The sequence below is a fragment of the Callionymus lyra genome, chromosome 8 (genome assembly GCF_982586985.1).
Source record: "Callionymus lyra chromosome 8, fCalLyr1.hap1.1, whole genome shotgun sequence".
NCBI classification, from domain to species: Eukaryota; Metazoa; Chordata; class Actinopteri; order Syngnathiformes; family Callionymidae; genus Callionymus; species Callionymus lyra.
The window spans coordinates 26,717,012-26,744,870 of NC_141825.1; the positions used below are offsets into that span (position 1 = coordinate 26,717,012).

The 27,859-nt window shown below is 40.8% G+C and overlaps 3 protein-coding genes across 4 annotated transcripts; 2 read left to right on the top strand and 1 right to left on the bottom strand.

Moving 5' to 3' along the window:
- Positions 1-162: 162 nt before the first annotated feature.
- On the bottom strand, positions 163-6,315 carry adck2 (aarF domain containing kinase 2). The gene is made up of 8 exons (XM_087798051.1): positions 5,111-6,315; positions 4,907-5,053; positions 4,717-4,845; positions 4,557-4,652; positions 4,232-4,486; positions 856-984; positions 736-789; positions 163-676 (listed from the first exon to the last, which is right to left on the bottom strand). Exons 1-8 carry the CDS (start codon positions 5,969-5,971, stop codon positions 536-538), a joined length of 1,812 nt encoding a protein of 603 aa, XP_087654177.1. The 5' UTR covers positions 5,972-6,315; the 3' UTR covers positions 163-535.
- An 855-nt stretch (positions 6,316-7,170) lies between these two features.
- mov10l1 (Mov10 like RNA helicase 1) lies at positions 7,171-21,407 on the top strand. Of its 2 annotated transcripts, none has more exons than XM_087796905.1 (27): positions 7,171-7,212; positions 7,583-7,691; positions 8,519-8,712; positions 9,175-9,334; positions 9,412-9,524; positions 11,173-11,360; positions 11,423-11,563; positions 12,512-12,778; positions 13,189-13,389; positions 13,482-13,596; positions 13,730-13,907; positions 14,035-14,105; positions 14,174-14,265; positions 14,341-14,396; positions 14,993-15,084; positions 15,155-15,191; positions 15,270-15,451; positions 15,720-15,866; positions 16,591-16,712; positions 16,777-16,876; positions 16,932-17,078; positions 19,648-19,821; positions 19,887-20,036; positions 20,214-20,321; positions 20,754-20,894; positions 20,957-21,046; positions 21,311-21,407. In XM_087796905.1, the coding sequence occupies exons 2-27, from the start codon at positions 7,595-7,597 to the stop codon at positions 21,344-21,346; spliced, it is 3,399 nt and encodes a 1,132-aa protein (XP_087653031.1). In that variant the 5' UTR covers positions 7,171-7,212; positions 7,583-7,594; the 3' UTR covers positions 21,347-21,407. The 2 variants fall into 2 exon arrangements, with proteins under 2 accessions (XP_087653031.1, XP_087653032.1); XM_087796906.1 differs by having other exon boundaries at positions 15,158-15,191.
- Positions 21,408-25,031: 3,624 nt separating this feature from the next.
- szl (sizzled) lies at positions 25,032-27,280 on the top strand. The gene is made up of 4 exons (XM_087797494.1): positions 25,032-25,656; positions 25,718-25,884; positions 25,961-26,053; positions 26,949-27,280. The coding sequence occupies exons 1-4, from the start codon at positions 25,385-25,387 to the stop codon at positions 27,257-27,259; spliced, it is 843 nt and encodes a 280-aa protein (XP_087653620.1). The 5' UTR covers positions 25,032-25,384; the 3' UTR covers positions 27,260-27,280.
- The last annotated feature ends 579 nt before the right edge of the window (positions 27,281-27,859 follow it).

The window sequence follows — 27,859 nt, forward strand, 5'->3', positions numbered from 1 at the left end:
TCATCATCATCTTCATCATCATCATCATCATCTTCACCATCTTCATCATCTTCACCATCTTCATCATCATCATCTTCATCACCATCATCATCATCTTCACCATCTTCATCATCATCATCATCTTCACCATCATCATCATCTTCATCATCATCAGGTCGTGGGTCACTTTTGAGTTTTTTATTTAATTATTATTTTGAAAAACAAACAAACAAATGTTTAGCATAAACATCAACTTGTGTTTTATGACATCTGAGCGAGTACAAAACAAACACATGGATTGTGGGTATTTTACAAAAGTAAACTAAACACACTAAATGCTCTAGAGATGGTCCAACCCTGATGGTCTTACCTGAGCCAGGTAACTGTCAGGAGGATCAAGATCTACGGTGAACATACAAGTCTGTGGTTCAAGTGTTCAAGGTCAGAGTAGAAACAAGGTGTCAACGTCTCGTGAGGTATGTGGTTGATAAACATGACAACATGTGTGTGTGCGTCAGTGTGTGTGTGTGTGTGCGTCAGTGTGTGTGTGTGTGTGTCAGAGCAGCGAGGCACAGTTCTTCAGCAGCATGGGTTTGGCCAGCTGCAGGACGTCCAGGTCCGGGTCCAGCGAGCGGCCCAGACCCTCCAGGACCATGATGGCGAACACCACGGAGGCGAAGTTACTCTCCAGCTTCACCTGTGAGGAACGAGAGCGTCGTCACGACGACGTCCTGACGCCTGGAGATGTTCGCTCACCTTGTGTTTGATGAGCAGACCGAAGACTCTGGACAGCAGCTCCGCCACCTGGACCTGCACACACAGAACCGAAGGTGTTCATGTGGGTCCCGACCGGGGGGTCAGGGGTCGTGGGTTTACCTTCCCGAGCGACAGCGTGTCGCTCACGGCGTCGTCCACCAGCCGCGACATCTCCGCCTTGAAGAGCGTGGCGTCCGTGCACTCGTGCGCACGAGCGTGATGGAGGATCAGGTCGGCCACGCGCTCGCCCTGAAGACACCAGGAGGTTCTTATCATCCTTTAAGATCAGCTCAATAAAGGTGAGTCAGCGTTTGAAAGATGCTGAGTCATCTTTTCACAAAGAGTTTATGAAACATCGCATAGTCTTTCAAATCATTACTGTAGTACTTCTTGTGTACTTCATAGTCAAAACTGTCTTCTCATGTAATATATAGCTGAGTCATTGTTCAAAAAAATATTTTCTCATGTAATATATAGCTGAGTCATTGTTCAAAAAAATATTTTCTCATGTAATATATAGCTGAGTCATTGTTCCAAAAAATATTTTCTCATGTAATATAAAGCTGAGTCATTGTTCCAAAAAATATTTTCTCATGTAATATATAGCCGAGTCATTGTTCCAAAAAATATTTTCTCATGTAATATATAGCTGAGTCATTGTTCCAAAAACTATTTTCTCATGTAATATATAGCCGAGTCATTGTTCCAAAAAATATTTTCTCATGTAATATAAAGCTGAGTCATTGTTCCAAAAACTATTTTCTCCTGTAATATATAGCTGAGTCATTGTTCCAAAAACTATTTTCTCATGTAATATATAGCTGAGTCATTGTTCCAAAAACTATTTTCTCATGTAATATATAGCCGAGTCATTGTTCCAAAAAATATTTTCTCATGTAATATATAGCTGAGTCATTGTTCCAAAAACTATTTTCTCCTGTAATATATAGCTGAGTCATTGTTCCAAAAACTATTTTCTCATGTAATATAAAGCCGAGTCATTGTTCCAAAAAATATTTTCTCATGTAATATATAGCTGAGTCATTGTTCCAAAAACTATTTTCTCATGTAATATATAGCCGAGTCATTGTTCCAAAAAATATTTTCTCATGTAATATAAAGCTGAGTCATTGTTCCAAAAACTATTTTCTCCTGTAATATATAGCTGAGTCATTGTTCCAAAAACTATTTTCTCATGTAATATATAGCTGAGTCATTGTTCCAAAAACTATTTTCTCATGTAATATATAGCCGAGTCATTGTTCCAAAAAATATTTTCTCATGTAATATATAGCTGAGTCATTGTTCCAAAAACTATTTTCTCCTGTAATATATAGCTGAGTCATTGTTCCAAAAACTATTTTCTCATGTAATATAAAGCCGAGTCATTGTTCCAAAAAATATTTTCTCATGTAATATAAAGCTGAGTCATTGTTCCAAAAAATATTTTCTCATGTAATATATAGCCGAGTCATTGTTCCAAAAACTATTTTCTCATGTAATATATAGCTGAGTCATTGTTCCAAAAACTATTTTCTCATGTAATATATAGCCGAGTCATTGTTCCAAAAAATATTTTCTCATGTAATATAAAGCTGAGTCATTGTTCCAAAAACTGTTTTCTCATGTAATATATAGCCGAGTCATTGTTCCAAAAAATATTTTCTCATGTAATATATAGCTGAGTCATTGTTCCAAAAACTATTTTCTCATGTAATATATAGCTGAGTCATTGTTCCAAAAACTATTTTCTCCTGTAATATAAAGCTGAGTCATTGTTCCAAAAAATATTTTCTCATGTAATATATAGCTGAGTCATTGTTCCAAAAACTATTTTTTCTCATGTAATATATAGCTGAGTCATTGTTCCAAAAAATATTTTCTCATGTAATATATAGCCGAGTCATTGTTCCAAAAAATATTTTCTCATGTAATATATAGCTGAGTCATTGTTCCAAAAACTATTTTCTCCTGTAATATATAGCTGAGTCATTGTTCCAAAAACTATTTTCTCATGTAATATATAGCCGAGTCATTGTTCCAAAAAATATTTTCTCATGTAATATATAGCTGAGTCATTGTTCCAAAAACTATTTTCTCCTGTAATATATAGCTGAGTCATTGTTCCAAAAACTATTTTCTCATGTAATATAAAGCCGAGTCATTGTTCCAAAAAATATTTTCTCATGTAATATATAGCTGAGTCATTGTTCCAAAAACTATTTTCTCCTGTAATATAAAGCTGAGTCATTGTTCCAAAAAATATTTTCTCATGTAATATATAGCTGAGTCATTGTTCCAAAAACTATTTTTTCTCATGTAATATATAGCTGAGTCATTGTTCCAAAAAATATTTTCTCATGTAATATATAGCCGAGTCATTGTTCCAAAAAATATTTTCTCATGTAATATATAGCTGAGTCATTGTTCCAAAAACTATTTTCTCCTGTAATATATAGCTGAGTCATTGTTCCAAAAACTATTTTCTCATGTAATATATAGCCGAGTCATTGTTCCAAAAAATATTTTCTCATGTAATATATAGCTGAGTCATTGTTCCAAAAACTATTTTCTCCTGTAATATATAGCTGAGTCATTGTTCCAAAAACTATTTTCTCATGTAATATAAAGCCGAGTCATTGTTCCAAAAAATATTTTCTCATGTAATATAAAGCTGAGTCATTGTTCCAAAAAATATTTTCTCATGTAATATATAGCCGAGTCATTGTTCCAAAAACTATTTTCTCATGTAATATATAGCTGAGTCATTGTTCCAAAAACTATTTTCTCATGTAATATATAGCCGAGTCATTGTTCCAAAAAATATTTTCTCATGTAATATAAAGCTGAGTCATTGTTCCAAAAACTGTTTTCTCATGTAATATATAGCCGAGTCATTGTTCCAAAAAATATTTTCTCATGTAATATATAGCTGAGTCATTGTTCCAAAAACTATTTTCTCATGTAATATATAGCCGAGTCATTGTTCCAAAAAATATTTTCTCATGTAATATATAGCTGAGTCATTGTTCCAAAAACTATTTTCTCCTGTAATATAAAGCTGAGTCATTGTTCCAAAAAATATTTTCTCATGTAATATATAGCTGAGTCATTGTTCCAAAAACTATTTTTTCTCATGTAATATATAGCTGAGTCATTGTTCCAAAAAATATTTTCTCATGTAATATATAGCTGAGTCATTGTTCCAAAAAATATTTTCTCATGTAATATAAAGCTGAGTCATTGTTCCAAAAATTATTTTCTCATGTAATATATAGCCGAGTCATTGTTCCAAAAAATATTTTCTCATGTAATATAAAGCCGAGTCATTGTTCCAAAAATTATTTTCTCATGTAATATATAGCCGAGTCATTGTTACAAAAAATATTTTCTCATGTAATATAAAGCTGAGTCATTGTTCCAAAAACTGTTTTCTCATGTAATATATAGCATGTAATATAAAACTGTTCAAAAGGTCAGAGGGCGGATTCGTTACCCGTCGCAGCACCACAGCTAGGAAGACGTCTCGGAAGTTCTGGAGGTCGCGGTCGCTCAGCTGTGCCACGATGCCAGCGTCCAGGAGGACCAGCTGCAGAGGACTCGGCTCGGGTCGGACACTGACGACCACCGTGTCCCACAGGTCAGTGAGGGTGGTTTTACCTCGAGCCGCGGCCACGGCACCATCAGCACAAGTCTGGACCAGGATGTTTCCAGGGTGCAGATCCCCGTGGACAAAGTTGTCCTCAAAGACCTGCAGATGGAGATGAGGAGAGACGTGGGCGACCAAGGAAGATGAAGCATCCATGAAGGACGTCAATCACCATCTTCAGCAGCGCCTCCACTCCCATCCTGGCGATCCTCTGCTTCACCTCCGCAGGAGTGTCCGAGTGCAGGTAGTTGGAAATGGGCTCGCTCTCCTGGGGTCAGAGTTCAGACGTGAGCGGTGGACAGGCTTGAGCGCGAGACCTTCTCCACACTCACCTCGAAGGTCTCCACCAACACCGCCCTGGTGACGAACGGTCGGAGCGGCGTCGGGAACTTCACGTAATCCACGTGACGGAAGTTGTGTCGGAAACGATCCATGTTCTGAGCCTCGAAGCGAAGGTCGATCTGAGGGAGAAGACGATGGTGGTTCAGAACGTCGGGACGGATGCGGGACTCTCGTCTCCACCTGTTTGGTCATGAGCTTCTCAAACTCCTGGACGATCTCGTACAAGCTGAGCCACTGAAGTCCGGGTATGCGGTGCAGGATCCAGCTCCCGGCCTTCATCACCATCAGGTCCATCTCCACCTGCTTCCTGATCCCCGGGTGGATGACCTTCAACATGAACATGAGTAAGACGGTGGACCTGGTGCCAAAACGTGAGCTTCTCACCTTGATGGCGACTGGGATCAGGTGACCCAGTTCTTCTGCCGTGGTCTCCAGGTGTCCCGCGATCTCTTCATCCTCCTTGTCTCCCCTTTTCCAGATCCTCTGTACGGCACCCATCACCCCTTTCAGTCCAGGGATCTCCCACGCCTCCCTCAGGTCCTCTCTCTCCATCTCCTCCAGCAGCAGCTGGAAGTCAGGGTCCTCCACCTGATCGGCCCGGGCCCACCCACGATACACCTGAGCCACGCATCCAGAACCCACGGGCTCCTTGCTCTGGAACACCAGCACCTTTCTCCAGTTCTCCCCGAAAGCCCGCCGCAGACACTGCTTGGTGTGAGTCCAGGAATGAGGACGCACCTGAACGTGGAGCCGGGAGAAGCGCTCGCAGAACTCCAGGGGGAAGATGTCCCTCCTGGTACTGGCCCACTGGCCCAGCTTGATGAAAGCCGGGCCAGAAGTCTCCGTCACCCACAGCAGGGCGTCCAACCAGAGGGAGGCGCAGGCGGAGGAGAGCAGGACGAGGGGGGACAGGAGGAGCAGAGGACCGAATTTGAGGAGGAGCACCAACGCCCGCAGACTCAGGCGTAGCAGGAACACCAGATTATGGACCTGGACTTTGAAGACGGACTTCCTGTCTGCGCCCTGAGGCCGGACCGCTACTGCCGGTTCACAGTGGGCCGTGCACGAGGAGGGGGCTGCGTTCACCGCCCCCCAGCAGAGGAGACTCACTCTAGGGATCAGTGTGTGTCTCTTCAGGAGACCAGCTCCAGAGTTTAGTACTAGTCTGGTCCGGGCAAAGGTCCCAGATCTTTGGATGGTGGACCTGAAATTTAGAAGGACTCGTGCTCCAAATATCGCTGCCATGGTTGTAACTGATCCACGCAGAAGACAAACAAGAGACAGTTTATCCTCAGAGCTTCTTCACATGCTTACGTCGTAAAAGTACACGATCCATCTTCAATGAGGTGCAGGGACCGGAAACAGAGATGCAGTAAAACATAGAATTGACGCGCACGATTATTAATATAATTCTTCTGTGCAAAACAATTCTGTATTTCAACGCTTCACTCGCTTAACGTCAACATTTGAGGTCCGGTACTGACCTCCAGAACGACATGGTTTCATAATGAAAGATGCAGTTTTACCATAATCTGAGCGGAAAAGTAGAAATTTCATTCAAGATCAGAATCAAAACATTGCTGCTCTGACCGCAGCACTTCCGGGTATGTCGCGTCATCGCTGTGGTCACGTGGTCCGAGTTAGACGCAAAATGAGCTATTTTATCAAATAAATCAATTAAACATCTTGTATTTTTTTAATTTGAATTTACCTGTTGGACTTATTTCCGTCTCACACACACACTATGATATGCATATTATATTTTAACCCTTAACCCGCCAATATGTTACAAATTGTTTTATTTATTTAGTATGATTTATTTATTTATGTTTAAATTTTAAATACATCGTATTGTTATTTCTCAAAGCTAAATAAATAGAATTTGTGATTTTACGTAAGCTGTATTGCTGTATCCAACATTGATACGTACACAATTTCCGGTAAACATAAAATAAATTGTTAATATTTTGGAATATAAACGTAATAAACTTCTTTTTTTTCTTTAATTCAATTAATAAATCCATCGGGATTTTTTTTAATGCAACAATGACGTCATGTGGTGATCGCGTCTAAAATCAGCGTCTAACACTTTTAAAAATAGTTCATAACGTAGAAAAAATGTACACAAGTAACCGATTTATCAAATGATTTACTTTAATATTGTATTGCATAAATAATTTCTTACATATATAATGTGTTACTTAAATAATGCTTAAGCACATAAAGTTTAAATTGGTGAATTACTACATACAATATTCAATATATAAATAAATGTTAGGTATATGTGGTGTATGTAACCCTGTTAGATGTTTTTTAAGTTGTACTTACAAATATATATATATATTTATAAATAAATCAAATATTCTTCTTACCTGTAAGGTCCAATCAAGCAAACAAGCCCCGCCCCCTGAGCTCACGTAGCATTCTTGCTAGCACGGATTTAAAGAAGGTTGGATTCGCAGCGTCATTGTGGACTTTTTTGTAACGTGAGTCTTATTTTCACAAGATTCTACCGTTAAATCAACATATTGTGTTTTAATCTCACAACCAGGATCAATAAACCCGAACGAATGTGACCGATAAGCAGCGGACAAGTTAGCAAAGCTAATGCTACCACTTAGCTTTAGCATAGCAATTTTAGCAGTTTTATTATAGTTATATCATAGTTTCATCATACATTTAAATCAATGTCTTTTTATTAATATTCTCGTCATGTTTGTTTTATTTCGCCTCAACAAAGAATGCGCTCTAAAAAATATAAATGACTAACTTATTCTACGGGCGACATGTAGCGTACTTTAGCATTATGTTAGCATCGTGGCTAACACGTCTGCTAACACGTCAGTGCCGTTGTAGGAGGTCGAGGACATGTTGACGGCGGTGCGGTGGCTCTTGTCCAAAGTGGTTTCTCCCTTGTGGGTGAACGTGGGTGCTGACGGAGAAGAACTCTTACTGGGGTCCTCAGGTGCGTGTGGACTGTTCAAAGATGTTCTTCCTTCCCAAGTAACATTCTTTCCTCCTTTAAATAGGTATGTGTGTAAAATGTTAAACATTAATTGATTTTTATGAAACCAGTATCATATAAAATGTCTTGTGAAGACGATTCCAGTGATACAAGTATATTATTTCTGAGATAAATTTGAACAAAATTATGGACTAAAATAAACCCTGAAAATGCACTCATTTATGTTTAAACCTCCTCCTCCTCGTTTGTTAAACCCGACTTTGAAAATGCTATAACTTGCTCAATATTTGCTCAATTTAAAAAAAGGTTGGCATCATTGTAAAGCTTGCTTGACAACAGAATAAATAGCTTAATTATGTTAATCATTTTAAGTTGTTTAAATGTAAAATAATGGATACATAAAGCAAATTGACGTTCCTTGGAACATTGGATCCTGCAGCTCTTCAGACGTGCGATCAAAAGTGACTCGCGCTGATTGACCACTTTTGGTAACCAGGAAGAGGAAAATACACACATACGTACTTTAAAGATTTGATATTTCCTGTTTTTTCTATTCCTAAATCCCTCCATCTGTCACATGAAAATTGAGATAGAAAAATGTCTTGATCAATGTCATTTGTTTCACAATAAAAAAAATGATAATGTTTAACTTACCCTTTGGAGATCGACGTGAAGGTCAATTCTCTACCTTCTGTGTAATGGAACAACTTTCTACTGTATTTTTTCTTCACATATGAAAAGCAGACAACCCTGCTAAAGAGTTTGTCGATGCCAGGTTTTCTTACAGAAAAAAAAACGAATACACAATTTTGATTCTTTTGCTGCAGATTCACAGAACATTCGCCACCTCCGAGATGGCGTGGTCACCCAGCTGTGCCTCGACTACGGCATGATCGACGACTGCGTGTATTTCACCAGTGAACAAGTGATCAGTGGAAGAATGTTAAAGGAAGGAGACGTGGTTAACTGTATTGCATTCAGAGATTCAGATGGAGCTGAGAGCGGGTGGAGAGCTTTAAGGGTAAGAAACCATAGATGTGTATACATGGACATCGACTGCTGCCACTAGAGAGGTGTGTATACAGGGCAGCCATCTTGGTACAGTGCCACTCACTCCTACAGTGCATTACGTCTATAGAGGAATGATGTGTTTACACTATAAAAGTGCTCATAAATCAGTTTGCTAGATAGACAGAGAGACATAAATAAAACGAAATAACCCAGAAAACGTTCAGGTCTTTATTGCTTGAAGTTCTGTTGCATTTGAGTATTTTCTTCTTATTACAGAAGTTCTTATTTTTCAACTTTGTGGTGGGTTGTTTTCACATACAACTAGGTTGCTTTCTTTTTTCAATATCAAGATTAAATAAATGTATATTTTAAATAATGTTGTGGAATGAATGGGATTTTTATTTTTTTTACTTCTATTCAAATCTGAGTCCTCACATACATAGACTTGTAGTTCATAAATGTCCTCTTTCAGGTGGAGAAAAGCGCTGCAGGCTGGGAAGATGGATCAGAGTCGACTGTGGAAGATGAGAGTGCGAAGCTTCGACCTCTCATTGGAACAGTCACTTCCTTCGAGGGAGATGGTGGCTACATCAACCAGACAACGTACTTTCCTCGCTCCTGTCTTTGGGAAGGTGGTTGAGAATGATCACTAGTTTTTGCCTAAACTGAGAGATGATACAATTATGAACCCACTTGTATCCTTCATCAGGTTATGAGCCGATGAAGGGCGACTGGGTTCAAGCCAAATACATTGTCAACCCGACTCGTTGGACTACACAAGTCCAGTCCGTGGTTCCTTTACGCTACAGCCGCCTGGACAAGGTAATCCCATCCATTTGCAGCATTGGTCTCACACTAACCTGTACATCAGTCAATATCGGTTTTAGTTCAAGAACTGTTTAAAGTCCGACCACAGTCGTTAAATCACCTGGACACTGACAAAATGAAATGAATAGTAAAAGACCAGGGGCCTCATACTCCTACTAAATATGTGCGGAAACTGAAATCCAGAAGATGGTGCAGCACAAAAATATTCATATATATGAATCTGTGCACTACAAGAATTTATGCACTTTTCCTCCGTACATCCCAATAAACGTAGAATGAATGGCAGACTTGTTTGTCTTTTTCCACACTCTCATTTACATATTTAAATCATATTTAAATGAACCAGAGTCCGTGATTTTTCTCTCTGCGATCAGAACAAACAAATGAAAACATGAATATAAATTGGTTTAACTGTTTATATTCGTTCATTTAAACATGACATGAACATACTTACATTTAAATAGTGCAGACGAGCTCTGGTGTAAATGTTTATATTTTATATACACAGTTATTAATGCAAATACTTTATTTACAGACGATCAGGGGCTCATTTGAAACGTCTCGCATTGAGTTTAACAAGAATAAAAGTTTAAATCAGTAACTTAAAGTGTATTGATGATGAAGATGATGAAGATGATGAAGATCTGATCGTCTGAGTTTCATATAAATGTGTGACGCAACTGCAACACACGCAAGTTCTTATTACATTAATAAAATAAAAACGAACGAATCCTGTGACTGTGTGTATTAATGTGTTTTTCAAAGAGATCGATCATGTGATCACGGCTTCAGCTGCTTTCATTCTGCAGCTTCACTTTGATCAAATGTTGTTTCACAAAAATCTTCATGACTTTTTTTTTTTACTTAAAGCATCAGAATAATTTTCTTTGTTATATTATAAAAACAAGCTCATAATGAATCGCGCAAAATAGCGGATACAATTTTCATTATAAAATGATGGATGTTTTCTTAATAAATACAGATCATTAATTTTGTGATTGAGAACATATAAATACGTTTTGTGAATAATTTAATATCCACTTGTGTAACTACAACTACTGTGTGTTAATTTATGATCAATATTGATGTTAATGTAACTGATGTGAACATCTCAAAGTGACTAGTGAGGCTGACATGCATCTGAGCAGCTGATCCAGGAGTACGCCACCTACAGACCTTGTGGGAATTATGTACTTTTTTCTGCTCTTTTCAGTATTGATACATTTTTTGAAGTGTTGACTTTAAAGTGGCTCAGCACGTTTTTTGTGCATAGAACCCCTTAGTACATGAGTAACTCCCCTGGAGTTTGAATTGTGTTTGTTAATATGTAAAAAAAAGAACCTCTAAAGGAATCACCTCACTTTGCTTAGTCCTGTCTTTTTAATTAAAATATGAGATTAATAAAATGCTACTTGGAAAAGGGCGAGATCATTCACTCATGGAAGATTTTTAAGAATAGTTCTAAAGCTATAAAATTCACATAAATCCAGGTTAGCATGTATGTGTGCACATAAACATGCAATATGTGTAATATAATTTTAAAAGTGTTTATTAAGTCAAGGTTTATTGTAGGCGATCAAATGTTCTGCATCCTCGTATGTATTTGCGCCATGATTTTGATTCTCGTCTTTCTTACCCGCAGGTGTGTGTGAACAGCATGTTTGGCAGAAATGGTGTCGTGGACGACACGGTGTTCTTCAGCCTGGACTCTCTACTCCTGCCGGCAAACTACCAGCCTCAGGCCGGACACCTGGTCAACCTGGTGATGGTGGAGAGCAGCCAGTCGCTCTACAGCTGGAGGGCTCTGTGCATGGCACCGTGCTCTGACAGGTAACGGGTCATTTGAGAGGAACTACCAGACCAGTAAAGTAACGATGTCGTCCTTACTGAAGAGAACACAGCACATCCAAATGTCTGACGGATTCAGAACTGGCCACCATGTTGGAGAACAAAGGAGGGCTGGTGGTCACAGACTACGGCAGTTTTCCTGACCTGCTCATTGGGGAGAGAGGAGAGTTGGTGCTGTGGATTCAGTGAGTCGAAACCTTCTTGGCACACTTTTTCACAGTTTGAGGAGTTCATTTAAAATGACAATCGTTTCTTGGGACATCATAAACGCAAGATATACAAATAATAATGGTATTTTCTATGCACATAAAATAAGGTAAATTCATCAATACAAACATATCTGTTTGAAATGTATCTTTGTTAGTGAAACTTACGTGACAATCTAGAGAAATCCAAAAAATATACAAACGATATTGATAAATACGCCTAAGAACAAAATCTCCATCAATATCAATTCATGCCTCGGGCCAGTAGCTCAGACCCCAACCCAGAATCATCACCGACAGTTTTTTTTCATGTCTAAACAAGAAGGATGTGTCTCGCCTGCAGTAGATACAAAACTATGCAGCCAGAATTCTGAGCCGCTCTAGTAGAAGAACTCACATTTCTCCTTCAAACTCTTCACTGGCTGCCAGTTTCTTTCAGGATCAACTTAAAAATTCTGGTTCTTACTTTAAGAGCCATCTCTGCACTTGTAGGAGTCTAGTGTCTACTGACTCCTTCAAGAAACCTCTTAAGACACTTTTATTCGTGCAGGCTTTTCCTTGATTTTCTGGAACTCCTGTGTTATTCTCTGTGTTATCTTGATCTTTCAAGTATATATTTTATGGAGTATTGAAAATGATTGGTTAGGCGCTTTGTGGCCCTAGTCTAGAAAAGAGCTCTACAGACATAGATTACTTATTTACTTGCATATAAGTGTTACACTATGTCACCAGGTCAGAAGGTTTGGCTTTATAACATTATATCATAATTCTGGCATGAAGATTTAATCTAAAACACATATCATTATATCTACACCTAAAATGACCTTTTATGACACTAAAATATAACACACTTCTTTTTGAAGCTGACTTGCAGTACAGATGGAGGCGAGAACTTACATTTCTAGTAATGGACATTTTTGTGAGCAGGAATGAAGGCTCAGAGACTCGCACCTTCAAACATTGTGACTTCGCTGCCTGGGACTCAGAAGAGCAGTTCTCAGTCGTGTCAGTGGGTGGCCCCAAACGTACGAGAGAAACCCGAACAGAAACGCAGGATAACTCTGATACTCATAAAGAGGCGGAGCCACAGGATGGAAACAAGGAAGAATCGGAGAAGGAGTTGAAGAAAAAAGGTGTAGAGGTGGAGATCGCACCTGGAGAGAGGATTTCTGTGTCCGTGGCTTGTGAAGCAAAGTAAGTGTTAACAGAAATGTATTGATGTTAATCAAGACTTTTTGTGTTTATGAGAATCTAAACTAAGAAAAGAAGATGAACACTTGACATCATTTCATATGACTTCCGAAAGAAAAGCAAACAAACCGATAGAATTCTGGATTTTTTAGCTCTAACCAATTTACTACCTGCTTTAAAACATGTTGTCGAATGACGATAACTAAACATTTATAAGGATAAATGATCGCATTTTAAAATATTGCGATTATATCACAAATGCCATTCATCGTTCAGCCCTACGACCACACAAAAACATAATCCCTATGGTGATCAACTTGATCTGATTCCAGTGAAGAGGTAAAACGTTACTAAAAAGTTCTGCAGGAAAGTTCTTGACGAAACCCTTTAACGGCCCTTTTTTAATTTCCCAGGAGCCTAGGGAGCTGCAGAGAGCTGCTGATGCTACACTTCTCCTCCTTCATCATCGGGAGGAAACTGCAAGTGTCGGTGGGGAGCAAAGAGGAGGAGCTGCTGCGACCCTCTGGACCCTACAGCCGCCAGGACGGCCACACCTCTGTAGTAAAGACAAACGCTCCTGTGATCGCCATCTCTGCTCCCAAACCAGCAAATAGGTATCTGGAAGTCGGTATGAGAATGAAGCTGTCCACTCACTGGTGTCCCCGCCAGGGAGTTCCATGTTACATTGTCCACTCTCTCTCTCCAGACTCCCCCGACGGAGGCTGCCTAACTTCCTCCCGTCATATCCGCTTCCTCAGGTGCTACGAGACACCATGGAAGCGAAGAGCGATGTGCTGGTGGTTGAACCTTGTCTTGCAGAGGTGGGTTTATTCTCGGCCACTGGTGAGAGACGCAGACAAAGTTATCATACAGTGGTGATTGATTTCACATTTCAACGGAAGATATTATTCCCACAATAAAAGAAAATGATTGGCAAATCTTTCACTTCTTCAGGTGCTGTCTGCGTCCAACATGCACGCTCGGTTCTCCACTCTGCTCTGGCTGGAGGAGCTCCATGCTGAGAAGGAGCTGCAGGAGTTCACCATCTACGGGGCACTGCTCAGGAAAGGATCTTGTTACCTGCACCTGGACGTCCTGGGTCTGTCGGAGGGTCGGCCCAGCTTGAGCATCGGTGAGCGGGCCGGTCACAAATCCAGTTTAATTCTAAATCAACAAAATCTAATCCAGTAAAACCAGAGACGGACTTCTTTAAACTTTCTAAATACAGGTTGAATGATCACCCTTTTTTTCTATCCAAGGGGACAAGGTCGTGCTCAAGAAATCCCAAGCGGACAGTTTAGTTCTGGAGTATGTCAGCTACATCACCGAGGTAACCGCTATCATTTAAAAACATGATTTTGATAAATAGAAATAAGAATCTTGCATCTGGTGTCACAGATCAACGATGACGAACTCAGTCTGAGGTTGAACTCGGACTTTCAGCGAAGATATCTCGGGGAACCTCTGGATGTGGAGTTCACTTTAAACAGGTGCAACGTTATTCAAATGATTTGGGCAAATGACACACGATGGATCGCGTTTGAAGAGTCTTGCTCTGTCTCCAGGTTGACCATGAGGCGCTGTCACCATGCACTGGCTCTGACCCAACACTTCAGGGAGAGTGAGCCAACATTACTGTTGTAAAGTTGTAGAATATAAGCTGTTTAGTTCATCCTCCTTTATCACCAAAGAGAGCCTTGTAATCTAGGTTATCCTCTGGAGATACGTTCTCCCACTTGTTCTGTTAATGCCTGTGGACCGTTAAGTCTGGGCCTCTGCTCTGGCTTCTGCAACCAAACCTTGGACAAGCGAAAGAGGAGTTCAAGAGTGACCTTGTAACTGCAATCTATAACGTGAATCGGCAGTCGAAGATCATTTTAGTCAAAAAGTGCATAAATGACTCAAAACTGCATCAGAATCCTTCCAGGCTGTTGCTCCTAAACTTTGGAACGATCTTCTCTCTCTCTGTGTTTGATGATCTACTGACTCCTTCAAGAAACATCTTAAGACATTTTTATTTGTTCAGGCTTTTACTTGATTTTCTGGAACTGTTGTGTTATCAGTTTTATCTTGACCTTTAAAGTATATACTTTATTGAATATTGTTTTGATTGTTTAAGCGCTTTGTGACCCTGGTCTGGAAAAGCGCTATATAAATAAAAATTACTTACTTACTTACTTACAATGAACTTTCTCACTCTTTTTTCCTCTCTCCAAGTTCTGTTTCCTGCTGGTCTGACACGTCAGAACCCACAGTGGACGGGAGAGTGGTTCGACGACGACATGCAGAACCATACGGAGAACGCTGAGGTGAACCTGACGTACAGAAGAACACATTTTCCAGTTTTATCGAAATGTTTAACTTGATATTTGCTTCAAGAAGTCGGACACGCAGTCCAAGTCTACACAGACGAAAGGTACCAAAGCAAAAAAAAAAAAGGTTCTGTTGAGCCCGTATTTCCCCGATTTACTCTTCCGCCGATCTAATGTTTAAGATGGCAGAGTACCATCCAGACCCATCCCAGATCCAGGACGTTTCTTCAACCCGAACCTCAACTCGTCTCAGAGAGAGGCAGTGAAGAGGATCCTGGCTGGAGAGTGTCGACCCACGCCGTACATATTATTTGGACCCCCCGGCACCGGCAAGACCATCACCCTCATCGAGGCCATACTGCAGGTTCATAGTATTTATTAGTTTGTTAGCCACAAACCATTTTATCATTTACTTCCATTAATTTAATTGCCGTTGCATTCAAGACATTACATGAACAACACACAGGATAAAACAAAGAACTTTTTTTTTTTTTTTAAATCCATTTGATAAATTTTAACGTAATTATCAAAATTTTTAAATCAACGTTTCGCTCAAAATTGTGTTGGAAGTATTGTTTGATTGTTGTTGTTGTTTCCCTGACGGGCTTTGACTAAAAAATCTGCTCTTCCAGATTTACCATCGCACGACCAGCAGTCGTGTGCTCGTCTGTACGCCGTCAAACAGCGCAGCCGACCTCGTTTGCATCCGTCTTCACCAGAGCGGCTTCATGCATTTAGGCAGTTTCGCTCGAGTCAACGCTTCCAGTCGACTGGAGCGGGTGAGTCAGGAGAGACACATGATCAGGTTATCAGTTGGAATATTAGTGATCAATACTGAGAAAGATCTGCTTCAAACGTCAGCCTACGAAAGTTCTCTGAGCAGGTTGTCCTGTTGCATATCAAAGAACATTAAAATAAAAGCAACTCGTGATTGTTCAAAAATATTACTGTATTTTCCGGACTATAAGTCGCAGTTTTTTCCATAGTTTGTCCGGGGGTGCGACTTATACTCTGGAGCGACTTATGTGCGAAATTATTAACGGTATATCATTTCACATGTTATTTTCACACTAAACCACAAGAGGGCGCTCTAGGCCTGTGTTGATCATTTCCACGTAGAAGAGGAAGCATCTTCTACCTCCGGAGTTAGTTAGTTGTTTAAAAGTGACACGAGGATGAAGATTAGAGTTATTTGGAGTTACACGGATGGTTTGGTAAACTTGTTAGTTATTGATGCTATAGTTCTCTGAATAACTCTTCATATGTTATGTTAACATACCAGGTTCTCAGTTGTGTCATGTAACATACAATTATTATATTATTATAAAAATGCGACTTGTACTCCAGTGCGACTTGTATATGTTTTTTCCTTCTTTATTATGTGTTTTATGGCTGGTGTGACTTGTACTCCGGAGCGACTTATAGTCCGGAAAATACGGTACTGAATATATGAACAAAAAGTCCAAATGTGACAAAGTGTGTTGCTTTAATTTTGCGTCACAGTCTATTCCAGAAGTGTTGATGCCATATTCCAGAGCGGGAGAGGACATCCGTAAAGCTTCGTACTACAGGATAGTTGTCACTACGTGCTCCAGCGCCGGAATGTTCCTCAACATGGGACTGCAGTGAGTCCTGAAGGATGAGATCCGTGAAAATGAAAGGTGTTGACAAAGGTTGTGTTCGATACAGAATAGGCCATTTTACTCACGTGTTTCTGGATGAGGCGGGTCAGGCCACGGAACCAGAGTCCATGATTCCCATCAGTATGGTGTCTGAGCGAGACGGACAGGTCGGTGAACGCCTCGCACGCTCGTCGTGTCATCGATCTGATGCTCTTGTTGCAGATTGTTTTGGCCGGAGACCACTTCCAGCTGGGACCGCTGGTCAAGTCCAAACTGGCAGCAGCGTATGGTCTGGGAGTGTCTCTGCTGGAACGACTCATGTTGAACCCCCTCTATAGCAAACACAAGTGGGGATACAACCCAAACTTGGTGAGCAGGACACACCATTAAATGCATTGTTTAAGAACAATCTAGATAGAGCTGAACGATTAATGGCATTTGTGATATAGTCACGAAGAAGTTGATTTTATTGCAGAAGAAACAAACTACAGTGTTTTCAACAACTTTACATCCTGACATCGTTCATTTGAATCCAGACGTGTCTTATTCAAATTATGTAAATGATATTATTGTGTACGACAAGAATTTAAACACAGGAGAAACAAAAAACTTGAAGAATGACTGACTAGTGTTTTCACTTTTCTTTACTCTGAAGTTTGTTTGATTTATTATTGACTCATAAATATGTTTACATCACACTTTTAGATTTAACACTAGTTTTTAGTGTTTGCAGTGAATATGTTTGTTTACAAGCGTCATTAGAGGAACTAAATAAACCTTTATTTTAAGGTTTGCTTCATTTGACTTTATCATAAAAATTACTTCATAACTTTATCTTGAGAATCAAAGACAAATACATTTTAATGTAAAGTTAATTATTTATTGGATTAGTTTTAAAAAAAGCATAAAAAAGAGGACATTGAAAAAATAATCGCAATTATTCAATTCAATTTTATTTTATTTAAAGTGTCTTATAACAAAGTTATCTCAAGACACTATTCAGTTGAAGTAAGACTATAGTTGATCAAGGAAAAATAGATCCCAGCAATTCAAAAAAGAGCAAGAAGCGAAACACTGTACAGTGAGCTATGGCGAGGAAAAACTTCCTTTTAGAAGGCAGAAACCTCGAGCAGAACCAGACTCATTGTTGACGGCCTGCCGCTTTGACCGTCTGGGAGGAAGGATGGGGGGGTAGACAGATGGATAAGGAGAGGAGTGAGGGAAATTATAGTGAGAAAAAAAGAGAAGAGTGTAGGAGAGTCCATGGAGGTGCTGGAGAGAACTCGGGATCTGATGACGTGGTGAAGATCCTGGATCAGCAGCAGCTCTGGAGGTGGAGACCTGGGGCTCCGGGAGAGAAATAAAAAGGTGTTTAAACTGCACAGGTGATGAATGTAATGCAGAAAAGAAGGATATACAGAGCTCGGTGTCTAAAACTCCTCCAGCATTCTCAGCCTATAGCAGCTAAGATAAACAGTTAAGTTAGTTATAGCAGCTAAAGATAAACAGTTAAGTTAGTTATAGGCTTTATCGAAAAGTAAGGTTTTAAGATTGTTTTTAAACATAGAGAGGGTGTCTGCCCTCCGGACTGAAGCCGGTAGTTGGCTCTACAGCAGAGGGGCTTGAAAACTGAAGACCCTGGCTCCAAATCTACATTTAGAGATTTGTGGTATAACTAATAGATCAGAGTTTAAGGATCGTAAGGTCCTAGAGGGTTGGTAAGTTTAGATTAGATCTTTAATGTATGTTGGTGCTTGACCATGTAAGGCTTCATAGGTTAGGAGAAGGATTTTAAATTGTATTCTAAATTCTACAGGAAGCCAATGTAGGGAAGACGGCACAGGTGTGTTTGCGCCTCTTAGTCTTAGTCAGGACACGAGCTGCAGAGTTCTGAATGAGCTGAAGAGTTCTGAGAGACTTTTTAGAACATCCTGACAGAAGAGAGTTACAATAGTCCAGCCTGGAGGTTACAAAAGCATGGATGAGCTTCTCAGCAGCATCTAAAGGAAGGAAGTGCCTGATTTTTTAAATGTTACGAAGGTGGAAGTAAGCAGTCCGTGAGATTTGTTTTATGTGTGAGTTAAATGACAAGTCCTCGTCAAAGCAGACACCCAGATTCCTTACAGTGGTGCTAGTAGCAGGAGCAAGTCCATTATGTAAAGATCATTAGTTAATGATTGTCTGAGATGTTGCGGACCAACTAGTAAAACCTCAGTCTTTTCCAAGTTCAGTAGGAGTAAGTTTTTGGTCATGCAGGACTTGATATCTGTAATACAGGACTGTAGTTGTGTAGCTGATTTCTTTCATCTGGCTTCATGGACAAGTAGAGTTGGGTGTCATCAGCATAACAGTGAAAGTTTATAGAGTGTCTTCTGATCAAGTCTAGGGAGCATATAGATTGTAAATAGTATTGGACCAAGAACAGAACCTTGTGGGACACCATAGCTGACCTTAGTGTGTGTCGATGAGAGGTGGTTGACATGTAAATAGTGCATTCTATTCGACAGGTAAGATTTAAACCAGTTGAGCAGTTCCCCGAATGCCTATATGGTTTTCTAGCCTCTGTAGAAGGATTTGGTGTCGACAGTGTCAAATGCAGCACTGAGATCTAGAAGAACAAGAACTGAAACATGGCCCTGATCAGAGGCCATCAGTAGGTCGTTACTTACTTTTACCAGGGCGGTCTCTGTGCTGTGGTGTTCCCTAAAACCAGACTGAAACACCTCAAATTGATCATTGTCCTGGAGATAATCACAGAGCTGACTTGTTACCACTTTCTCCAGAAGAATTATATTTGTGTTAATAATCATTCAGCTCTAATTCTAGATCAAAAATGTCCAGATTATTTCCAAAGAACTTCTGAGGTGCTGAGCTTTTTGAGTGCTTGATATTTTCTTGAACATAAAAGTCTGCAGTAACTACTTCAACATATCTCCAGGTGACTAAACTGATCTACAACTACCGCTCCCACGAGGCCTTGCTCAAGTTGCCGTCCCAGCTCTTCTACCAGGATGAGCTGAAGTTCAGAGCCCGCAGAGACGTGGTGGACTCCCTCTGCCAGTGGACCAGACTCCCTAGGAAAGGCTTCCCGATCCTTTTCCACGGTGTGCGGGTAAATGTTCCGAGCCGGAGACTCCGCTCCTGAGTCTGTAACCTTTTCATGTGGCTTTGCTCAAGGGCTATGAAACCAGGGAAGGCTGCAACCCGTCGTGGTTCAACCCAGCAGAGGCGGTGCAGGTCATGTACTACTGCTGCCAACTGACGAAGAAGCTTTATCGACCCGTCGATCCCTCTGACATCGGCATTATTGCCCCCTACAGGAAACAAGTAAGAGTGCAGCTTTTGTGTTCAAAGGTGAATGATGGTAAATAATGACGCCTGGAATCACTTTTTTTCAACCTTAATCTATGAACTTGATTCTTGCAAGTTTATTGCAAGTCAGAAAAACAACTTCAGGAAAATGTATTCGCTGCTCCATGTTCATGTTGTTTCCTGTATCCTCAGTGTGAGAAGATCCGTGTTCTTCTGGCTATAATGGGTCTGTCGGACATCAAGGTGGGTTCTGTGGAGGAGTTCCAGGGTCAGGAGTTCCTGGTCATCATCTTGTCAACGGTAGGGATGCAACTTTCCCCTAAATATCCATTTTAAACAGACAATAGTGACCATTACTGACTTACTTACACAAGGCTGCATTCTGTAAGTTCTCCACTAGATGTCAGCAAAGTTGAATAAGCTTTTTTCTCCCTGGCCTGAGTTTGAAATACATTGATAACCAAACATTTCTTCTTCATTTCTATTATATTAGTTTTAACCTAGTTTTTCATATAATGTTGAGCTTGTAGCTCAATAAAATCATCATCGTCGTCGTATTTGTTTTGTTCTATTTTTGTACCATTTTGGAACCGAATCAAAACGAGTCAAACAACAGGTTTAAATGCAGATAAAGAGACTTTTAGTCGAACAACAAGTTAAAGAACTGCGTAGATCAGTGTTAGAATCCGGTCAGAGCCGGTTCTAGTTTCACGTGCGCACGACCTCGCTCAGGTGCGCTCGAACGACTCCGTGGCGAGGGGAGACTTGCAGTCCGTCCTGGGCTTCCTGTCCAACCCCAAGCGCTTCAACGTGGCCGTCACGCGGCCGAAGGCTCTGCTCGTCATCATCGGGAACCCACACGTGCTGGTCAAGGTGAGTCTTTTGAGGGTCACCCCCTCCTCCTCCTTCTGGACTTGACGGTGTTCTTTGGTCAGGACCCGTGTTTCTGGGCCCTGCTGCAGTACTGCAACATCAACGGAGCGTACCTGGGCTGCGACCTCCCCACGTCGATGAGAGACCATCAGGTATGTCACATGATCGAGCTTTACCCATGTGTCCTCGTCGAGACGCTCGGAGTTCTGATCCATTTGTTAGTCCCTCAACAGTGTCTGCTGCTTGTTGTCATGTTCGTTATGTTAGTTATGTCAGCTGACGTACAGTAGGACTCTCTGTAGTGATGTCGAGGTCAAAGGTCATGGACAATTTCTGCAAACCTGTCTTTAAATGACAATTAAATGACATATAAATAATAAATACCTGATCTGACTGGATTTCTTCTGTTCCTGCAGCTGTGCGGCGCCGCAGAGACGAGGTCAGACGACTGAACCCTCGACATCTTCACTTGTTGGACGTGGACTTGAAACTGTTGCTAATAAAGAATCTGGTTCTCACTGTGTCGCTTAGTCTTTGTCACGTTTATGGGAAGAGAATGGGTTTAAAAAAAACGGCGTAATGACGACACATTTATAGGAAAAAAACTGGTTAAAAAAAAGCGTGTGGGCCTCACTTGATGTCCGGGCGTCGTCCTGGACTGTAGTGGTCCTGGACTGTAGTGGTCCTGGACTGTAGTCGTCCTGGACTGTAGTCGTCCTGGACTGTAGTGGTCCTGGACTGTAGTCGTCCTGGACTGTAGTGGTCCTGGACTGTAGTCGTCCTGGACTGTAGTCGTCCTGGACTGTAGTCGTCCTGGACTGTAGTCTGGACTGTAGTCCTGTAGTCTGGACTGTAGTCCTGTAGTCTGGACTGTAGTCCTGTAGTCTGGACTGTAGTCCTGTAGTCTGGACTGTAGTCGTCCTGGACTGTAGTCCTGTAGTCTGGACTGTAGTCCTGTAGTCTGGACTGTAGTCCTGTAGTCTGGACTGTAGTCGTCCTGGACTGTAGTCGTCCTGGACTGTAGTGGTCCTGGACTGTAGTGGTCCTGGACTGTAGTCGTCCTGGACTGTAGTCGTCCTGGACTGTAGTCGTCCTGGACTGTAGTGGTCCTGGACTGTAGTCGTCCTGGACTGTAGTCGTCCTGGACTGTAGTCCTGTAGTCGTCCTGGACTGTAGTCCTGTAGTCTGGACTGTAGTCCTGTAGTCTGGACTGTAGTGGTCCTGGACTGTATTTGTCCTGGACTGTAGTCCTTTAGTCTGGACTGTAGTCCTTTAGTCTGGACTGTAGTACGTGAGGGTCAGACGTCGCCTCCGTAACCATCTGGTCCCTCCGTCGTCACATCCAGCGGGGCAGGTTGTCTGTGCAGGCCGGCGTGGCTGCGTCTGCTCCCGGAGTCTGGATGTGACGACGGCGTGTCGCTGAGACCTGACGGTCCCGCCGGAGACCCTGACGGGGGTTCAGTCTAATGACGAGGGAGGAGACACTACTTGTCTGTGTCTGTGAGCTTTGAAGTGTCTGAGTCTGAAGCCTCGAGTCTGAGGACCTCAGATGTTACACGTTCAAGGACGGCGGTGGTTCCTCAGCCAGAGTGATGAGACACGTGGTCCTGTTCCTGTCGGAGAAGATACTTTCACCAACATAGTTGTTAACTTATTAACCTTCTTACTTTCAGGTTTGGATTAAAAAATATACATTCACATGGATTTTTAAAAACTTTTTTAATCACTGATTTAGATTTATTACAAAAATGATACTTTGTATTTAATGTCTATAATGATACACTATACATGTGTGTATTTAATATCTATAATGATACACTATACATGTGTGTATTTAATATCTATAATGATACACTATACATGTGTGTATTTAATATCTATAATGATATACTATACATGTGTGTATTTAATATCTATAATGATATACTATACGTGTGTATTTAATATCTATAATGATACACTATACATGTGTGTATTTAATATCTATAATGATACACTATACATGTGTGTATTTAATATCTATAATGATATACTATACATGTGTGTATTTAATATCTATAATGATATACTATACGTGTGTATTTAATATCTATAATGATACACTATACATGTGTGTATTTAATATCTATAATGATACACTATACATGTGTGTATTTAATATCTATAATGATATACTATACATGTGTGTATTTAATATCTATAATGATATACTATACGTGTGTATTTAATATCTATAATGATACACTATACATGTGTGTATTTAATATCTATAATGATACACTATACGTGTGTGTATTTAATATCTATAATGATATACTATACATGTGTGTATTTAATATCTATAATGATACGCTATACATGTGTGTATTTAATATCTATAATGATACGCTATACATGTATGTATTTAATATCTATAATGATACGCTATACATGTGTGTATTTAATATCTATAATGATACACTATACATGTGTGTATTTAATATCTATAATGATACACTATACATGTGTATTTAATATCTATAATGATACACTATACATGTGTGTATTTAATACCTATAATGATACACTATACATGTGTATTTAATATCTATAATGATACACTATACATGTGTGTATTTAATATCTATAATGATACACTATACATGTATGTATTTAATATCTATAATGATACACTATACATGTGTGTTTTTAATATCTATAATGATATACTATACATGTGTGTATTTAATATCTATAATGATATACTATACATGTGTGTATTTAATATCTATAATGATACGCTATACATGTGTGTATTTAATATCTATAATGATACGCTATACATGTATGTATTTAATATCTATAATGATACACTATACATGTGTGTTTTTAATATCTATAATGATACACTATACGTGTGTATTTTATACCTATAATGATACACTATACATGTAGGTATTTAATACCTATAATGATACACTATACATGTATGTATTTAATATCTATAATGATACACTATACGGGTGTGTATTTATTATCTATAATGATATACTATACATGTATGTATTTAATATCTATAATGATACACTATACGGGTGTGTACTGTATATGCATTATAATTATTTAGTTATATGTAATACAAATATGTTTATATTCATGTTTAGATAATATTTGATTTAATAACTTGAACATTAATAATTTCTTCTTGATTATAAGTCTAATATTTGACACAAAGTTTAGTGAAATTATCTTGTTTTTCTCACCGACAATATCTAAGTCATTATTCAGCGTCTCTCGTCTTCACAGTCGATCCATTTTCCACACGATGTTTAAGTCGTGGAGCAGCTTTAGTCTAAAATAATGTTACATTTGTTTACAAAGAGTCATCGATGCTAATGAGAAAGTCGTGAATCGTTCTCCAGCTGAAGAATCATTTGATCTTAAATCAACAAATGTCTCTGGATGACGTGAATATGCGAGACCAGCGCGACCCATTGTCTGCACTAACAGAGAGACAAAGGCAACAAACGAGAGTCGTGTGGAAGAAGAACCTCAGACTCAGTGTCTACAGGGCGACCATTAGTCCTCACAAGAGCCCCCCGCTGGGCCCTCACCATTGTCCCCCTAAATTGGTCTGTGACTCTAATGAGCAGTTAGTCCCCCTCGCGTGGGGCCCGGGCTCGTCTGCCCGCCCTGGAACCAGGTGGGGTTGTAAAGTGTGTGTGTGTGTGTGTGTGTGTGTGTGTGAAAGAGAGAAAGTTGTGGACTGATCCATATCAGAGTTGTGAGTCGTCCAAACAAACGTTTGTGATGCTCTGACGGGATCTTTTGTGGGTCGCAGAGACAAACGTCGGCATCAGTCTGCGTCTCTGGACCGAGCTGGTCCTCGCGCCGCCGTCCGACCCCGAGGGTCCAGGTCCAGGTAGAAGCTGTCAGCGTTCTTAGGGGGCCGGGGGGGTCCCTGGATCTTCTTTATCTGTGCGAGGATTTAAACTGAACAGTTCTTTATTCATATTTTTCCAATTTAAGTTATTGTTACTTTTCAAAATGAACCTTATTACTTTATTTTATATATGTTATTCTTGTATGTATTTAAAGTATTAAATAGTATTTACATTAAATGTTGTAGTTTTTAATTTCATCATTTTTCTATTTTCTTCTGTATTAAAGTTGAATATAGTTTAGTTTCGTAGTGTAATTAATTAAAGTTTGTCTGATGAAAATAAAATAAATGCCACATAAAGCGATGTTTGATGATGTTACACGTCAGTCAGTGAGACCTCTGATTGCCCCCCCGAACCCCCCCCTCCATCAGCTGTCTGTCTGCAGTCTCACAAAACAGTCTCTTGTCTCCAAACAACCCGTCTGAGGGTCTTTGATAGGCACTTGATAAGAGTCGGGGGGCGATGGGCGGCTCCCCCCGACCTCTGTATAAAGGCGCCTCCGCTCAGTGCAGGAGTCAGTGACGACACTCGCAGCGACAACATCTCCAGGAACTTACCGGCCTCGACATGCTCCTCGTCCTCATCCTCGCCTTCGCCGCCCCCCTGCTGGCCTTCGACATGGGCCAGTCCACCCGCTGCGTCGCCATCCCCAACCAGATGAGGGTCTGCAAGGACGTGGGCTACTCCGAGATGCGTCTCCCCAACTTCCTGGGCCACAGCAACCTGGAGGGCGAGGTGGTCCCTCGCTCCGAGGACTGGAGGCCCCTGCTGCAGACCGGCTGCCACCCGCAGGCGCAGGCCTTCCTGTGCTCGCTCATCGCCCCCGTCTGCCTGGACACGTGAGTTACAAACACACCCTCAGCCTCCGCCTGGTCCTCGACTCACGCTCGCCCCCTGCAGGTTCATCCAGCCGTGTCGCTCCCTGTGCGTGGCGGTGCGGGACAGCTGCGCCCCCGTCCTGGCGTGCCAGGGTCACGCCTGGCCCGAGGCGCTGGACTGCGAGCGCTTCCCCGCCGAGGAGGACGTGTGTCTGACGCCTCACGCCAAGTTCAGCGTCTTCGCCAAAGGTGAGAGATCCTCGGTTCTCCGGTGCTGGTCCGACCTCTGCGACCCGTAACTGAAGCCTGATGTTGTTCCCTCCAGGTCTGCCCCGACCCGCCTGTCAGAACTGTCCGTCCGTGGAAGAAGCTCCGCTCATGAAGTCGGTCCTGGACGCGTTCTGTCAGCACGACTTCGGTGAGTTTTGATTGTTCTTCGCCTGAACCTGAGGAACGATGTTCTGGTGACTCGTCACAGATCTGAACGGTTGATGATATAAACTGTTTATTTTCATTATTCATTCACTTTTAACTCTGAATATGACGACAAGGTTTTCGTTTTTTTGTCCTGGATCTGTGTTTTCTGTGTGAATATAAAACTACATTGAAAAAATTGAATTCATATCAAATTAAAAAAATAGTAATTTAAGAATATTAAGCTTGATTTAAATATATTTTTCTATTGCAAATCCATGTTTTTGTCTTGATGGCCCCTCACTGCAGCCACTGTATAAAATGGGGCCCCTGAGGAGATTTCACTCATGTGACGTCCCAGGCTTGTTGAGTTCATTAAACATTCATTTATTTAAATATATTTAACCAAATCAAGGCCATATTTACATTTGAACTATTGCTGCCTCTGTAAATACTTTTATGTTCTTCTAATGACAAGTTATTATTTAAGTCTTTTCTTAGAGATATATTTGATATTTTTGTTATTTTTCTTTGATCTAAGTTCTTTATCTTTAGACTTAGATTGTATCATCTTGTTCTTTCTCTTTATTTCTCTTTGATTTTTTTCTTATTTTATTTTTATTAGTTTTTTATGAATAATTGCTGTGTTGCTGTGTCTATTTGTAAAAAAAAGAGGGATCAATAAAGTTCTACCTAACCTTATTTAATTCATGTAAATAAACTTTATTCTTTTACGTTCTGTAACACAAAACAATACTTTTTCATCTTCTCATCCGAAAATTGTTAAAATAAACCAATTCATTTGTTATTTTATGTTTAGTTTATGTATTTTAAACGCTATCATTCATCAAAGGAGATTCAATTTAAATTAAACCCGAATCTCTCTCTTTCTTCTCCAGCCGTGACGGCCAAACTGCACCGCCGCCGCCTGCCACTGGGGGAGCCGGAGTTCGAGGTGGAGGGCCGTGTGGAGTTCATCCGTCAGGGGCCCCTGCTGCCGTACGACACCCACCACCTGCTGCAGCAGTGGCTGCTCATCAACCTGCGCTGCGCCCACGCGCTGGTGCGACCCGGCCGGGCGCAGCTGCTGGTTCTGACGGGCTCGGTGCGGCCCGACGGCACGCTGGCGCTCACCAAGCTCTTCCCCTGGAACAAGAAGGACGCCAACATCGCCGTGGCGACGCGCAAGTGGAAGCATCACCGCTGCTGAGACGAGTCTCTGGACTGAAGTACAAACGCACTGGATTCTGTACATACGTGTAAATTAATCTTATTGTCTGTGAGTCACATATTTATGAAGCTGGAATAAAATATTCTCATTTATCCTCCGTCTCTATTCTCACTTAACTCTTGTCTTCAAGGTCACCTCTGGAAGATAGTGAAGCTTCATGAAGCTTCAGTGTCATGTTGTTCAGAGGCCAGTAGGTGGAGCCACCACTTTTAAAAAAATGATTTTTCATTAGAAAAGTTCATTAACAACTGAGACCACCCTCTAGTGGACTCTGAAGATAAAGATGAAGCTTCATGAAACAGTGTCATTATCTTCAGAGTCCACTAGATGGTAGTGGTGTGTGGTTGAAGCTTCATGAAACAGTGTCTCTATCTTCAGAGTCCACTAGATGGTAGTGATGTGTCGATGAAGCTTCATGAAACAGTGTCATTATCTTCAGAGTCCACTAGATGGTAGTGATGTGTGGTTGAAGCTTCATGAAACAGTGTCTCTATCTTCAGAGTCCACTAGATGGTAGTGATGTGTCGATGAAGCTTCATGAAACAGTGTCATTATCTTCAGAGTCCACTAGATGGTAGT

Bases quoted from the DNA above. Each gene is read 5' to 3' on its own strand.
- adck2 (XM_087798051.1), bottom strand. From the start codon at position 5,971: ATGGCAGCGATATTTGGAGCACGAGTCCTTCTAAATTTCAGGTCCACC. The intron at 4,846-4,906 runs GTGGAGACGAGA...CTTCTCCCTCAG, and splicing joins AGAAGCTCATGACCAAACAG to ATCGACCTTCGCTTCGAGGC. The intron at 4,487-4,556 runs GTGATTGACGTC...CTCCATCTGCAG, and splicing joins TGGAGGCGCTGCTGAAGATG to GTCTTTGAGGACAACTTTGT.
- mov10l1 (XM_087796905.1), top strand. From the start codon at position 7,595: ATGTTGACGGCGGTGCGGTGGCTCTTGTCCAAAGTGGTTTCTCCCTTG. The intron at 13,390-13,481 runs GTATCTGGAAGT...CTCTCTCTCCAG, and splicing joins GCTCCCAAACCAGCAAATAG to ACTCCCCCGACGGAGGCTGC. The intron at 13,597-13,729 runs GTGGGTTTATTC...TCACTTCTTCAG, and splicing joins TTGAACCTTGTCTTGCAGAG to GTGCTGTCTGCGTCCAACAT.
- szl (XM_087797494.1), top strand. From the start codon at position 25,385: ATGCTCCTCGTCCTCATCCTCGCCTTCGCCGCCCCCCTGCTGGCCTTC. The intron at 25,657-25,717 runs GTGAGTTACAAA...CGCCCCCTGCAG, and splicing joins GCCCCCGTCTGCCTGGACAC to GTTCATCCAGCCGTGTCGCT. The intron at 25,885-25,960 runs GTGAGAGATCCT...TGTTCCCTCCAG, and splicing joins GTTCAGCGTCTTCGCCAAAG to GTCTGCCCCGACCCGCCTGT.